The 15,028-nt window shown below is 32.3% G+C and overlaps 1 protein-coding gene across 3 annotated transcripts in view; it reads left to right on the top strand.

The window, feature by feature from the left end:
* LOC119840924 (protein phosphatase 1 regulatory subunit 16A) overlaps positions 1-9,010 on the top strand; it is a 33,760-nt gene extending 24,750 nt beyond the window's left edge. Inside the window, exons 8-9 of one of the 3 annotated variants that reach the window (XM_038350244.1) lie at positions 6,544-6,997; positions 7,982-9,010. In XM_038350244.1, coding sequence (XP_038206172.1) covers positions 6,544-6,997; positions 7,982-8,208 — 681 coding nt within the window. In that variant the 3' untranslated portion in view covers positions 8,209-9,010. Of the gene's footprint in view, positions 1-6,543; positions 7,037-7,981 lie in introns of all 3 variants that reach the window. The other 2 variants (XM_038367706.1, XM_038367705.1) reach the window with 2 other exon arrangements.
* Positions 9,011-15,028: the final 6,018 nt, after the last annotated feature.

Genomic DNA, 15,028 nt, shown 5'->3' with positions numbered 1-15,028 from the left:
TAAAAATTATTTTATAGTTTTTAGTTTGATGTGCTTGAAAAGCGTGTTTTTTAGTTTTTTTAAACTATATTTTATTTGATTCCTAGGCGCCTGTTAGTTCTAAAGCTTTAGGGAATCGGAAGAGGGAAAATATGTACCTAAACGTTTGTAAATAATAATATGTTGTTTTCTTTTCACTAATTAATATCGATCATACTCATATTCAAAACCTCCAGTTTTTTTTCCGATTTTGGCCTCTCAAGCCCAATAAATCCTATCCTACTCTACTGCTACTAACCTATTAATCCTATCCTTCCTACTAATATTATAAATGCGAAAGTTTATAAGGATATGTGTGTGTTTGTTGCTCTTTCACGCAAAAACTGCTCAACCGATTGCAATGAAATTTGGTACGTAGACAGCTGGACAACTGGGATAACATATAGGCAACTTTTTATCTCGATATTCCCACGGGACTTACGCGGGTGAAACCGCGGGGCGCAGCTAGTGCGATGTATTTTTAACATTGATTTAATACGAGTAATTTAATTTACGCGGTAGTCATCCGGTATGAATCACATTTAAAATTTCCCCGAATTTGACCGGGAACAAAATGAAAGATAGCGACAGATAAAAAAAAAGACTTTTTTCATCATGAAAAAAGAATAAAAATTTCTAAAAAGCTGTACATTTTAGGCAATTTTTTTTTATATAATACTAGATACGCAAATTATAAATGCAATTTATCAGATTTCAATTGCAAAATGAAAACCTTTATATCGTCTGTCATTGTTAAACTGTTGACGGAAGGTTCATTTAAGGTAAGGTCGATTCCGTAGATTCAATACAATAGCTACGATATATTTATCATTCAACCGATAATTTTGTGCATAACGCGTGTAAACTAGGCCAGCGGCCATGAAAAGGAAACCTGACCATGCCGGTTCATTAGGCATCATGGTCGGTTTTTTTTTTAATGCCTTTGAATGGATGTCAAATTTATACGGAAAGGATTAAGTTCAAATTTTTCTTAGTGAAAACTACGGGCCAGAGTTTCCTACATTTGTTTTAAGATGCGTATTTATGTGGGTTGAAGTATATATTTATTTTGTACTTGAGTTAGAATTTATAAGAATACAAACTAAGGTAAGCTGACGGTGTACTTATCATTATTCAAAATAGTCTGAAAGACAAGTAAGAATAAGACTTCAAATGTTCTTGATATTTAAAATGCCCGATAATTATGAGTTTGAACAAGACGTTATAGCAAAAGATATATCGATATGAAGCTTCTCCTTGTTTGTGACGTTTCTCTCAAATATTAGACAATAAATAAACACGGAATTATATTTTATGTAAAAAACATATTGTATAAAAAAAATCCGTCATTTTTTGCTATATTCAAAATGGAGAACTGAACCACCAAACCATACACCATAGCATTAAACAGAAAAATAATGTACTCGTTACAATTTAATCCTTCAGTTCTGCTTGGATTTTTAAGTTAGTAAACACTTATTTGAAAACCACTTATTTGGCTCTCCCTAGTATATTTTTAATTAAAAAATTTGCATTTATCAGTCTAATACATGAGTATATTTAAATATCGTAATTAATTATTGTTATTTATGCATTCAGTGCGCAGATAAAAATAATTCTTGCTGTATTAATTGTGATTTATGGATGAGAAATTTTGCATTGTTACTGCGATAATTCATACAAATTTCTTCGAATGTCTGAACATGCATAATATGTAATGCTATGTTAATCAACGCTTATTTCAATAGTATATCTGAATGGATTTTTAGGTCATCCTCGAGATAGATAGATTAGATCTCTGTTTTGTAATTGTTATACGCTTTTTGTATTAATCTGTTTGTTAGAGTTATTATTCTTAGAAAAATAATAGTGCAGTTTATGTTCTAGGCAACGTCATTCGGTATACATACTTTTAAACGATCGATTTCGATCGTTTAAAAGTATGTATATATACATTTAATGGTGATTTCCTGTTCTTTTTAGCATTTATAATTTGTCGAAATTGAGATCAGTTTCAGCTATTCTTTTTTTTCTATTACTGGTAGGTCTGAGGTATATTTTAGCACGCTTCTCTGTCGGAGATGTAAGTTAAAGAGGAACACTTGCTTAACCTAACTTTAATTATTTGTTATTATAGCTGCAGCAGAAATACACCAAGTTAACAATTTTAACTATCACACTCTAACATGGTCTCTCCAATATACAGACAGACGGGTAGCGAAGTCTTAGTAATAGGGTCCCGTTATACCATTTGCCTGAAAAAAAGCCAAACAAAAATACTGAAAATATATTCGATTCTTTTGTTTTATATCATCGTTATAGTAAATGAATGAAGTGCGGTTACTTGAGTTTAACAGGGTTTTTGTGTTATAGTGATTTTTTTTAGAATGGAATAGATTGGTGAAATATTGCAATTTGCAAGTTTCTGATTTAGCGTTAAATTAAAAGTTTTAATAAACATTTTTAAATTTTTGTCGTGCTGTAAACATTAAAGACGAAATGAACGGTATGTATAAACAGATAAAAGAGACATTAATATAACCGTTACTACTTCGTTTTTAGGTTCAGACAAGAAATGGTCTTTGCCGCTCTACGGTATGAATAATGGTGTTTCTTTTGATATCTTGGCTTTGATTTAATTGGTGGATCAGATCCCACTATTTCCACGATGTATTTTCATTTATGAAAATATTGGAAATATTAGGATTATCTCACTACTTTCATTGCAACAAAAAAACGTGGCGACGAAAAACGCTGCATTACCAGCTGTATAGCTATTTTTATTAATCAGTAATTAATAAGGAACAGTATCTGAAATAACACAACTGCGTGTTTTCCGTCGCAATAGAAATAATGGGATATCATGGATATCGTTTTATGTTAGTTCCACTAAAATCGTTTTTTTTTACAAAATTATTAACCTGTAATACCAGTTTGTGAATACGTGGAAATAGCACAAACTTGAACCTAGCAAATGTAAAATTTTCTAAATCATTAAACACGGTGTATTTATGGAACCGACGTGTATGTCTATTTACTTAATTCGATAATTATTAGAAATGTCTGTTAATCTATTATTAAAAGTATGTGGATATAAGAAAATAATTATATTTAATAACTTGATAATAACAAGTAGAACGGACATATGCGCGAGCAGCTATTGAGATCGGGTACAGAACTAATTGGCAGAAAGTATTTACGGCGGCCCGGCTAAGTTTAATTGCTATGATTTTGCCAGAGCACTTTTTGCAAACCACAGGTCTTATATCTGCGAGCCATACGATGAGTTATCTCGATGGGTCGATAAAGGACTTGAGTTATGACATAGCTGCATGAGAATAAATTGCACGTTTGTTTATTATCTTTTGTTTTGCGTAACGATTATTTTGTAGGAGTTGCAGTAGAGCGCACCTACCTGTGTTTGCTAGATTTATGTATAGATGTGCACGATACACGTTTTGACGGTTTCTAATTAAAATATGGACATTGTTGTCCAATATTTTTTTAAATGCACAAGAGATATGACAAATTATACGTTTCGCAAACCATGATTTTGTTAATATTATTCAACCTTCATGTTCATAGAGAAACCTATAGAGGTTTCTCAAGGTACTGGTTCTATCTTCTACCCTTCGATAAGCGAGATTAAAGAATCTTGAGGGTCTCACATCGCTTTATATCAAAAGTAAAGAGAACATGCGTACAATTGTAACTTTGTATCTAAAGTTTGTACGAGGAAGTTTTTTTTAGTATTCTGTTAATTTTGTCACTCATTCAGCAGTTATTATAGAAATAGATACAATAAATCGTAATCAGTTGGCATTAAAGCATGTGCAAAAATTCCTGTATCGTAATAAATATGAAGTGTAACCGTTTTTACGCTGGCCATACTTTCTCCACTTTCAACGTCAGAACGGATAATTAGACGTACTTAGATAATTAATTTTACACCTTACATGTTTGTCGGTTCACTTAAAAATTACCTTATTTTGGTTCTACCTAGTTCCATAGCTTTTTAGTTATGAGATACTTTAAATATTTGCGTCTTCGTGTTTATTTAGATTTTACATGTAATCATTGTGCAAAATCGAAGTGAATTTTGATCATATTATGATAGATCACGTGACAAATGGAAAATAATTATAAAATTGTAGGCTATGTTCCATCTAAGTGTAATCTTCAGATTAAATCTACAACGCTCGTATGAAATTACGAAACGGTGCGCTCTACACGTCAGTTTCAAAATTAGCTCCTTTATTATCCATAAATGCAGCAGCAGAAAAGTATTTTATATATCTAATAATAATTAATTGATAACTTCGTAAAGAGTTATGAATATTGCTCCGGCGCTGTAATCGTAAGCGGAATCCCGTTCCGTTGAACGCATCGAACGTCAAACGACGTTTTCTTGCGATTTCCCTCCAACCGCCTTATCACGCACGCCGGCCGTACACGGCAGACGGTTTCAGAGCTGAAATATACGCGCGGCGTTCTTTTTTTAAATATATATGATGCATTATGATATACTCAAGTGCCAAGTTTGAATGTGTTTGTGCTAAAGTGTTTTAGTGTGCGTGATTTACAAAGAGAATGTCTTTGGATATTATGTTTTTGACGAACGATAATTTGCACCGCGGCCGCAAGGAGCCTGAAGTGCTTGGTTTGAGATATAGGGTATGTTTTGATTTAAATATAAACACATTTTTCCGAGTACTTATATAAAAAATAAAGTTATTTTACTAAAATTGCCACAGATCCTTCGAGGAATGTGTAGGTATAGAAAATAATTAAAAAATCAATATTTCGTAATTTTAATATAAAATGTATAATTTATTTTACAAAGGCAATGATTTTCCTTCATCTTTCATCCGATATATTGTCAGCGTTTTTATCAATTATAATTCCTTAACGAGTAATTAAACATACACTTACGTGGATTATATTTATAATTGAGTAGTATGGATATTATTAGAACGCCTTGGCACAGCGATTAACGCGTGAGCGTAAAACCGAGCGGTCCTGGGTTCGTTTCCCAGTTATAAAAAAAAGTCTTGGTTAGGACATAGAAGACTGATAACATACATGTCCATAAAGAAAATCCATCAGTGAAACAATTGTATAATTATGTATAATCTGCCCCATACCCCACTAGGGAACTTAGAACGGGACTTAGCTGGATTATTAGACTGTGGTTATATAAACTTGAAATTTCATAAATGTTTCTCAAAGAAAACGGTTTATGTATTGGATCACATGTGTCTTATATACACAAGTGGTCTTTGATTTCTTGATTATCTGCTTTTCTTGAAATATTGATTTTATAATCTGGACTTGAAGTAAGGATCAACCGGGTCATCCATAAATTTCCTCACACGTTAAGGGGGAGGGGGTTAGGGTATCATGAATATGTATATTGTGGTATTTTGAACCGACTTCTAAAAAGGAGGAGGCTCTCAATTCGATAGCATTATTTTGTGTTGCTTCAGAACTTTCGACTGGCCGAACCGATTTTTATGATTCTTATTTTTATTTTAAATCTCGTGTCGTCCGTGTTGTCCCATTTAAATTTGGTCAAGTTTTGAAAAATTTAAGCGGAAATCTTGCTAGTTATGATTTACAAATAATAATTAATATTTGAGTGGCGGTTTCCTAACATTAAAGACTTTATTTATACGCTCTTATTAGCTTCGCTTTGCTTTTGACCGCCTCCTTGGTACAGTGGTTAACGCGTGAGCGTAGAACCGAGGGGTCCTGGGTTCGATTCCCGGTTGGGACGCACAATAAAAAAAAAGTCTCAGTCTGGCAGGATACAGAAGGCGGATCACCTACTTGTCCATAAAAAAAAAATCGATCAGTGAAACAGATGTATATCATCTGCCCCATAGCCCAGTAGGGGACACGGGACTTCACTTTTTATTAGCTTCGCTTGTATCTATAAAAAGCGTCTCTCTCTTAAAGTATTATTATTAAATGATAAATATATAGTGTTTGGAATTGTGTAGTAAGTAATGATCTAACCTTGAATAGGGACTACAAAGACGCATCTCACTGAAATATACTTAATACTGATTTAGTTTGTTTGCGCTGTAGTCTAAACATTGGCTCATCGCAAACAACTGGTGCAGCTATGTATTGAGAAGATTAGTTTCTATCGCGATTTACAAGTTTTGTGACATAAGAAGTCTCCTGCTATATATCTTGTAGGATAAAGTTTTATGGAGCATAATTTCTTAGTCCTTTTCTATAAAATTAGCGTTAATAATAAACGATGGTATCTACGAGACAATTATGTAATACGATCTATATCATCTTAATTATAATTTTATTAGGAAATTTAACTCAGCTGCAATTAAAAGTTTATTGGTAAAACAAATAATGAGTTACGCTAGATGGGGCTGTTATTTTTACATACTGGAATTACTACTGCTTTAAGACGCAATGGTAACCGCGACCTTTACATTAATAATAGCTATCAATGCAATGTTTATTGAAGCGATGGATGAATTTGCTCTTTTTAATTTTCAGGGTTTGGCGAACGGCGTTGACAACGATCCGAACGCAAGTCTCTCAGCCGACATATCCAACACCCGACTCTCCATAAGTTCAACAACTTCCAACCAGAGCTACGACTCTGAAAACGTAGACTACGCCGTGCCCAAACAACCCTACCCGCGTACACACCGCACGAACGACATCGACGCGAACGATACGCCGTACGGCCAGCCGAAGATAACGAACCCGCTGTTCGGTGTGAACGCGGCCTCGCATTACTCGCCGGCGCCGATACAGACAATACAAGAGAACGACGGTAAACATTACGAGCGAACTTTGCCCAACGGTGTGCGGAAGGCGCCGGAAGGTCAAGACAATGAGGCGTTCAAGAACGAAGACCAGCTCGATGGTAGGAAAGAGGTGGTAATACCAAGCCAGATTGCGATCGCCGACGGCAGTACGGCGACGTACACAACAGACAATAATGGTAAAATCAATGTTCATGTCACCGTCATGATTAACGCAGGTAATTATATGCATCCTTACGAACATTTAGCACTATATGTAAATTTGCACATGTATACGTTACGGCTAAATGTCGGCTGTGGCTCGGTCTATTACAAATTTGTAAAAAAGCGACTACCTATTCAAAGATCATGGAAAAATTCATACATTTTGTTAATTTATGTCTTTCAAAACACGTAATTTCATATAAGACCCAGTCATATCCATCGAATAGTAAATAGCCGTAACATATAATTATAATGTATAACTGATCTAACAAATTTTGCACAGTTTTATATATAGAAGGGATTGACAGCGGAATAGTGAGGGCGATAATCTTGAGGATGCATATTGGAGGCAAGAGGTCTCTGAATAACTGTAGATGTCTAGTGTTCCTTAGTGTGATATCGTGTAGTTTCGTGTATAGAGTTTAGTGCTATGTAGTGTCCGATAGATGGCTGTAGTGTCGTTTCTTTCCTTTCAAAAAAAAAAAAACTAATAATCTTTTGCATGTTTTAAGCGCTACGATGGTTTTCCATCGCGCCTTGAGTAATTATTGCGTAATTTTTATTGCTTATTTTACTTTCGAACGTTGGCGTTTTTATGAAAATCACTATTTATGTCTATTAAATGCACGTGAAAGTGTATGCGTTGAGAAACACATTCCGTCACAGTTATGCATACATCATTGTAAATAGTGTTGTTCTAATTTACATATTTGCAGATTGTTTTCTTCTTGTTTTGATTTGTTGTACATCATACACCTTGTGGCCTTTTAACTATTCTGTATTTCTGTACACATTGTAGATAGCTAATATTTTGTTTAAATAACCATTTAAAAATCAGTCACGTGCATAACTTTTAACAATCAGTATATATAAATAATTTATGCATCACAACGCACCATTTTGACGTTTAACATTTTAGTCAAAACACCAATTATAATAAACAATTTATCGGATTACAGGAACGCTAGCGGACTTGAAGAAACAACGCGCTCAAATCAGAACAAACGGCAGTCCAATAGAGTCCTGTATGAATTCCAATAACCACAGCTTGAGTTCAATACCAGAGTCGAAGCAGGAACAAAACTCAGTACTCACGCCCAGTACAGGCGCAGTGCCTAGGTTTTCAGGGCATACGAGCGATGTCGTCGGCGATACTAAGTCGCATCGGTGCTGTGTTATAATGTAATTAAAAAATATATAAAACTTCCAATTTCAAACAGGTGGCGCTAATGCCAAACGCTCTGTGCACTGCGGTCTATGGTTTTTATTATCTGTTAAAAAATATTGTATGCAACGTGGCGTTAAGATATACATTTATTATTACCTTTTTATTCTGTGACCACAGTCTATGGCAGCTTCTATATATAAAAATCTTATCCATCTTGACGGATATTATTTAATGAGCCTTTTATAGTCCGTGACCTATGGCAGCTTTTATAATCTGTTAAAAATATTAGATATAATGCGCTTTTTATAGTCTGTGGTTCATGGCAGCTAATAATATTAATCGATGTATTATAAAAATGCATGTTAATTGTTGTTTGTTGAATTCATTGACACTGCAAAGAGTGGACATTTTAAACCAAACATGCTACCGTCGATTTGATGAATAACTTTGTATTCGTAATTCTATGTTTAAAATAATGATTCTATAAATGGTTCTATATTTCTTTGTACATTATATACTAAATAGCTACATTTTATCTGCATATATACAATTCTTTTTTTTATGGAACAAGGCCTATACTTAGATTTTCATATATTTTTTGTATACTCTTTCAGTTTAATAATGTTCAAAGATGGGTACAAAGTTATATCTGTCGAATCGCGTACTGATGAAAGCCTCGTATTCAGGATAAATATTTGTTGGTTTGTAATGTTGCTGGAAAGTTTGGTTCAATGATAACTCGCCTCGGGCGAGTATATTTCAACATGCTCTATCATCCCTGCAACACGCTGTGTTGCTAGCAACATGTTGCTCCAAAAAATATTTATTGAACTTCTTTGCTAAAGCCAACATGAAAACGAGGTTATCAATGGAAAATGGATTTGCCGCTTGTAAAAATTGCCATTATCGTCCGCAATGTTCTTAGCCTGATAGTTTTGTAAGACCTCAAGTGGTTTCTGTGTTATGTCCGTTAATGTTGTACGAGTAAATTTTATTAAACGCCCCGTGTATGAAACCTTTCCTTAAACGAACATTCCAAACTGTTTTTGTATATTTGATTCGAAATTAGAATTTGATTAACAACGTATTTATCTTGTTGAAGTATGAAAAATCGTTACTATTAACTCTTGGTAGAAAGGAAGTTTTAGGTGTGAGAAGTGCCTGGAAATAACTAGTGTGATATATCGATAAAGGGATAAAAACTATGTATAAGTGCATCATTCAGATGGAATTGTTGTTATCGAAACTTTTTTCCAATTTCATAATCACGTGACCTGATTTATATAATCTGTTGAATATTTCTTCCTTAGGAAATTTTCAAACAAGATCCTTATTTATTGTATATAATTCTGTTAATTTATATTCGTGTTACGTATACGATGCTTCCTTACACATTATAGTTCTTAGAGTTTCGAACCTTAAGACTGGAATTGTTGTGTATATATTATTGAATTTAATAATAAATGCGTAATAGAAATGACGTAATAATGTTAAAATAATTTATATTCGGAACAAGTTATGTAATAATTTCTCCAAACAGCTGTTTATATTTGAAACGGTACAATCTATTCAAATAAATCTTAATGAAAAGTTGCTCTAATAATAAAAATGCAGCTACGGTTGATGAAAAGAGGGGGCCATTGGATTGAACTATTTCGTTTTCAAACAATAACCCCATTATACGGTAGACATTTTATTGTTTTACAAATATAATTCTAATATCATTTATTTAGCTTAAATTTTATATGTATATTCTATAACCTCGCGCAATATAGGTGTTATATTCATAAAAACTTCGGTACTGCGATTATACTCTTGTGTGTGCCAATCATTGTCGTTATATTATTTACGTGTTATCCTGTTTTGATGGTAACCCTTCCAAAAAAAATGTAAATATTGTAATTATTACCTTGGTGTTCAGCATAACTTAGTATATAGTGAGGTGGTTTGATGTTGCATTGAAACGTGTGTTCTTGTTTATTGAATGAAAATTAATACTTTGAAAATAAGATTTTAATATGTAAATTAAAACATCACGCCACCTCGGCACCGCTAGTGAAAAATTTCAAATCATTCCATTGTTTTATAATATTTGTGTACAATACTTTTGGAAATGTATTTATTAGATTAAGTATCATCCAGTAAACCATTCGTCCATATCATAGTCATTAGGATAAATCATCGATTACTTAAGAACTTAATGGTACTTAAGAAGTACTTAAATTAGAGCTCTGCCCCAGTAAGACGCCAGGCGATGCTGCTGGCATGTTATCATCCAAGCAGTTCATATGAAAATGTTCATATTGGCAAGTTGCGAAATCGTGGCCAAGTGATTTGGGTACCCTACAGTTCAATATTAACTAAATGGTCTTGGATACGTAGCAAATACGACTGGAGACACTTGAAAATTAGCAAATTATATGACTATTGCTCTCACTCTCCAAGCGCTTGCGCTCGATAGGGATGAAAACTGTCTGCAGCCATATTTTGAGGTTTTGCTCCCGTCTATTTCATCCTCTTTTATTTGACCAATTTAAAGATATTTTATGAACTGAATAATGAGGATATGTGCTGTGCCCCAATGTTTTTATTTTTTTAAATAGTTGTCACATTAAGCTCCTATTGAAATCCGTCTTTATGAGCAATTCTGAGTAGTTTTTAAGGGTTCCGGTACTTATAAAATATGACATATCTTCAAAATGGAAAACAGACAAATAAGAAATTGATTATTATTCTTCTGTCATCATTACTATTCTTGGATATAAGTCCAAGGAGACATCAGACGAGAGCGTTTTCATGGCGAAAACATCAATCGCATTTCCTCTTAATGAGGCAGAGTTCCTATATATCTTATATCTTATGTCTTATATCAGATGTTTCGAAACATCAAGCAATACGGATGGCCTTACACGAGCACAATACGGTTGTTTATTTGTTTTTGGTACAGTATTATTTTTTAAACGCATTTTAAATAATTTGTATTAGTTTATTTATTTCATCGGATCCTAAAGCATTTATAGATATTGATAAATTTATTTTTAATATGAGTTACAGATTTAAAGGCGCAATTGAAACAATACATATATTTACTGGTTTTAACATATTATTGATGTGATTTACTTCGTGTATATAGCGCAGTGTTTATAAAAGTATGTAAGAGATATTTTAAATTATTCAATCATTAGGAAGTCGTATCGGTGCCTCATAAATTCTTGCCTAAAATTGAAAATGTTATAAATTTTGATTGAATACTCAAGAGTTTATATTTGTAATATTATATTGTGTTGCAAAATACGTTTTAAAATACTGCAATTATTTTGATTAGTTCGCGTCAATCAAACGATATGATAATACATGAATTTTGATAACAATTAATTTTAATCAATATTACCACACAAATATGAATATCTCGGTTCAAGATGTTTATATTTTCGTCTTGATTTGCAATATTTTTTGTTAGAATCATGTGTCGTATTAAATTGGCCAAAATAACTTTTAATATTTGTTTCAGAGGGCTTTGGATAAAGCCATATTGATTCGCTTCTACTAGATTATATTTAAATGTAAATCAAAAAATATATAAATATTAATAGTTTTGAAATAAATATATAAAATATAGTCACAAAATTGCTTAACAACTTGCCAGTTTTATCTTGCCTTAACTCTGACCAAGTCTTAAAATCGATCCTATAATATTTACAATTTTAACCAGATACTAAATTTACACTTCGGAATTTTTTCTTCTAGAATTTCAAAGGCACACCAATATGGCCTAGACCAGACGTTTCTAAGAGATATCTAGCTATTTTGTCTAGCTCAAAAGCATTTTTACTATCCTAAGCGGCACTATAAATCACTTTTAGAGTATTACTAATTCGATAGTGAAAAAAGAAACTTGTTTTAAATATCTATGTCTACCATTTTTTTAGACCTAACATTATAAACTTTTTGAATAGCAACTTATTAATGTTTCTTCAAACGGATTGTAGATAAGAAACTAAGAGTATATGTGTTCCCCTTAATATACAAGTAGACTGTAAAATTATTCATTCTGAGTGAGAAAGGACTTCGCTGTTATATTTGACATTTGCGTGAAGTTATAACATTCGTTTATTGATGTTATTTCAGCCTCTGTCTAAATAATTATACAAAATGATATCGTAAGGTTGTATCAGTTATATTATCCAGTAAGTGCGGTGTTATTGTCGTTATACTTTCCAGATATTGTGATCCTATATAATTATTCGTATTAATGTGAAATGGAAGAAATTTATGTATTATTTAGTTTTAGTGTCGAATTCTAGAATGGTACTTAATTTTGGAGTATATTGTATAAATGGCCTCCTAGTAGCATATTATTGCAGATGTGTAGGTGTTCACCTCAGTCTGTACGTGAAGTAACGTAAATTAAAAATCGTCTTGAAAATGCCCGTTTTCAATTGCAATATTATGTTAAGGCCAGCCTTAAGAATATATAGACACACCTCGAAATTAAGTACCGTCTAAGCGTTCGGAGGTAAGGTCTACTACTGTTTAAAAGTCACTATTTATATGGTACAAATGTTATCCCTTGTATAGGTGTCTACATCAATGCAATATTATACTGTTGTAATAAAAGTTTTCCCTTTGCTCATAATAATTTACACGTTTTATTTATATCCTCTTGTGTACTTAATGACATTTAAGCAGTAGATTTATATAATCGTGATTCCTACTTCCTAAAATGTGAAAATAAATTTGTTATTGAGATTACACATTGTTTTATTTATACAACCAGAATATAATTAATCAATTATAAGGGGTAAAGTTATCTATTTGACATATTATATTATGTGAATGCGGCATCAATCCGTATTTCATGCTGCATATTTTATAAGTTTGTTTTTCAATAAGGGCGTTTTTTTTTCAATAAAGCATGTGACCGTGAACTGGAATTCTTATTTTCCGGTGGTTGTGCTGTAATTTCCACCGAAATCCAGTCTGATATGCACGATTAGCCTTTTTCGGATTCTGCAAATAAATGCTTAATTTCCTGATGCGTTACTATGCTTATTAAAAACGTTCTAAAAACGTTCTGTTTTGTCGAGTTTGTTTAATTAAATATTAAACGTGCGATAAAACGTCAAAACATCTGAAAGGTACTAACGGCTATTCGACGTCTTTACAAAGTACAAGGTCTCCGCTAAGTTTTCGTTATTATGATTTTAGGATTTTTTATTCAGAGTTAATGCGTAATTATGTCTAGATCATAAACAAAGCATATACTTTATCAAACAAAATAAAATACCCACATAATGAAGCCTCATGCGTAGCACATAAGCTTGTATTCGCTACTTATATATCGTCTGACTCATGGATGTAAAAGGTTTGTGACGGTTGTAACATTGTTTATGTTCTAGATTATGTTTATATTGCTATTAGCCCTACATTAAAGAAAACTATTGGGAAAATTCTATCAATAGATTATATTACACATATCGATAGATTATATTTATTATATACACATGGGTATACTGAAACGTAATATTATATTTCATAGACAAAATTGAAAACACTTTTATGTTGTTTTTTTTATTTTTTGTACTGTATTTACTTAGTTACTATATTATGCTATTTCGTCACATCATGATTAACACATAAGCATTGGCTGTAACATAATATAGCGCAATGAGCACGGGTACAGTGATGTCAGAAGGAATTTACGTCATCAAAAGAAATTTACGATCAATAGTAGTGTTTGACGTTTATTGTATAGGTATGTTTCTTCTTAGAATAACCCTTTATAGGTATTAATGGATCATACCTATATAACTTTATTCTAATTCTGCATATCTCAGTAACACTAATTAACAGTACCTATATATTTAGTCTAACATAACTTATATACTAATATATTTGAAAAAAAAAAACGAATACTCTGCGAATCGAGAATGTCCAAGTACCCGTGAGCACGGCGTACTTTCTACACCAAAGCATATTTTCAAAAAACAAAAATGTGTATAAATTGATTATTAGGACGAGGATTTGGCCGGTGACAATTTCATTGAAAGTTCCAGTGACCAATTGTGAAACTCTACCAATTTTTTTTTTCCTAATCATTCATACAATAGAATAAAATGATATAGTGTTGGTGGATCAACTTTATCCAAACTGTCCTTGTTATATTTTAAGATTTTTTAGACTAAAACAACATAAAGTTTGAATTTTGTCGCCTCTGAAGAGATTCTTGCCTGTAAGGTAAAACAATAATATCGTAACAAAATATCATAATTATTAAAATATGTGATATATGATTTAGAATCACATGTTTTATAATTAATGAATTTTTCAATAGAGTTGTCGATTGACTCTACCGCTCTATCCAAGAAAAATTTACTCGATAACTTGTTTATTGATTACACGTATCTATGATTAGGCTTTTCGTTATCTATTATGTCAAAACAACAAAAATAATTCATTGGGAATGCTATCAATTACTGTTGATTTATTTCTATTTGAATAAATATACCGATAGCATTTCAATTAAACAATATATATTATTGTACTATATTGAGAGAGTTAATAAAGCGTAAGAGCCGAGATTTAAGGGTAAGCGAAACAAACAAAAATTGCATAATGTAATTAATCATCTGCCAATTATTATGCATAAATTATAATGAAGTTAAATAGAACGCCTGCACAATTAGCATGAAATACTATCATCATTATTATAACATTTAGCACCTAGACTGTACAGCCAGCGTCTTACTCAGCATTATTGTATTGAATTAGTAGCGCATGTATATGATAGTTGGAAAAAATACAACGTGACACTAGAAAATATTGCGGTTTGAAGAAC

Source organism: Zerene cesonia, chromosome 7 (genome assembly GCF_012273895.1).
Source record: "Zerene cesonia ecotype Mississippi chromosome 7, Zerene_cesonia_1.1, whole genome shotgun sequence".
Classification (NCBI taxonomy): domain Eukaryota; kingdom Metazoa; phylum Arthropoda; class Insecta; order Lepidoptera; family Pieridae; genus Zerene; species Zerene cesonia.
The sequence above is the reverse complement of the archived record's forward strand: the minus strand, read 5'-3'. Positions and strand labels throughout refer to the sequence as shown.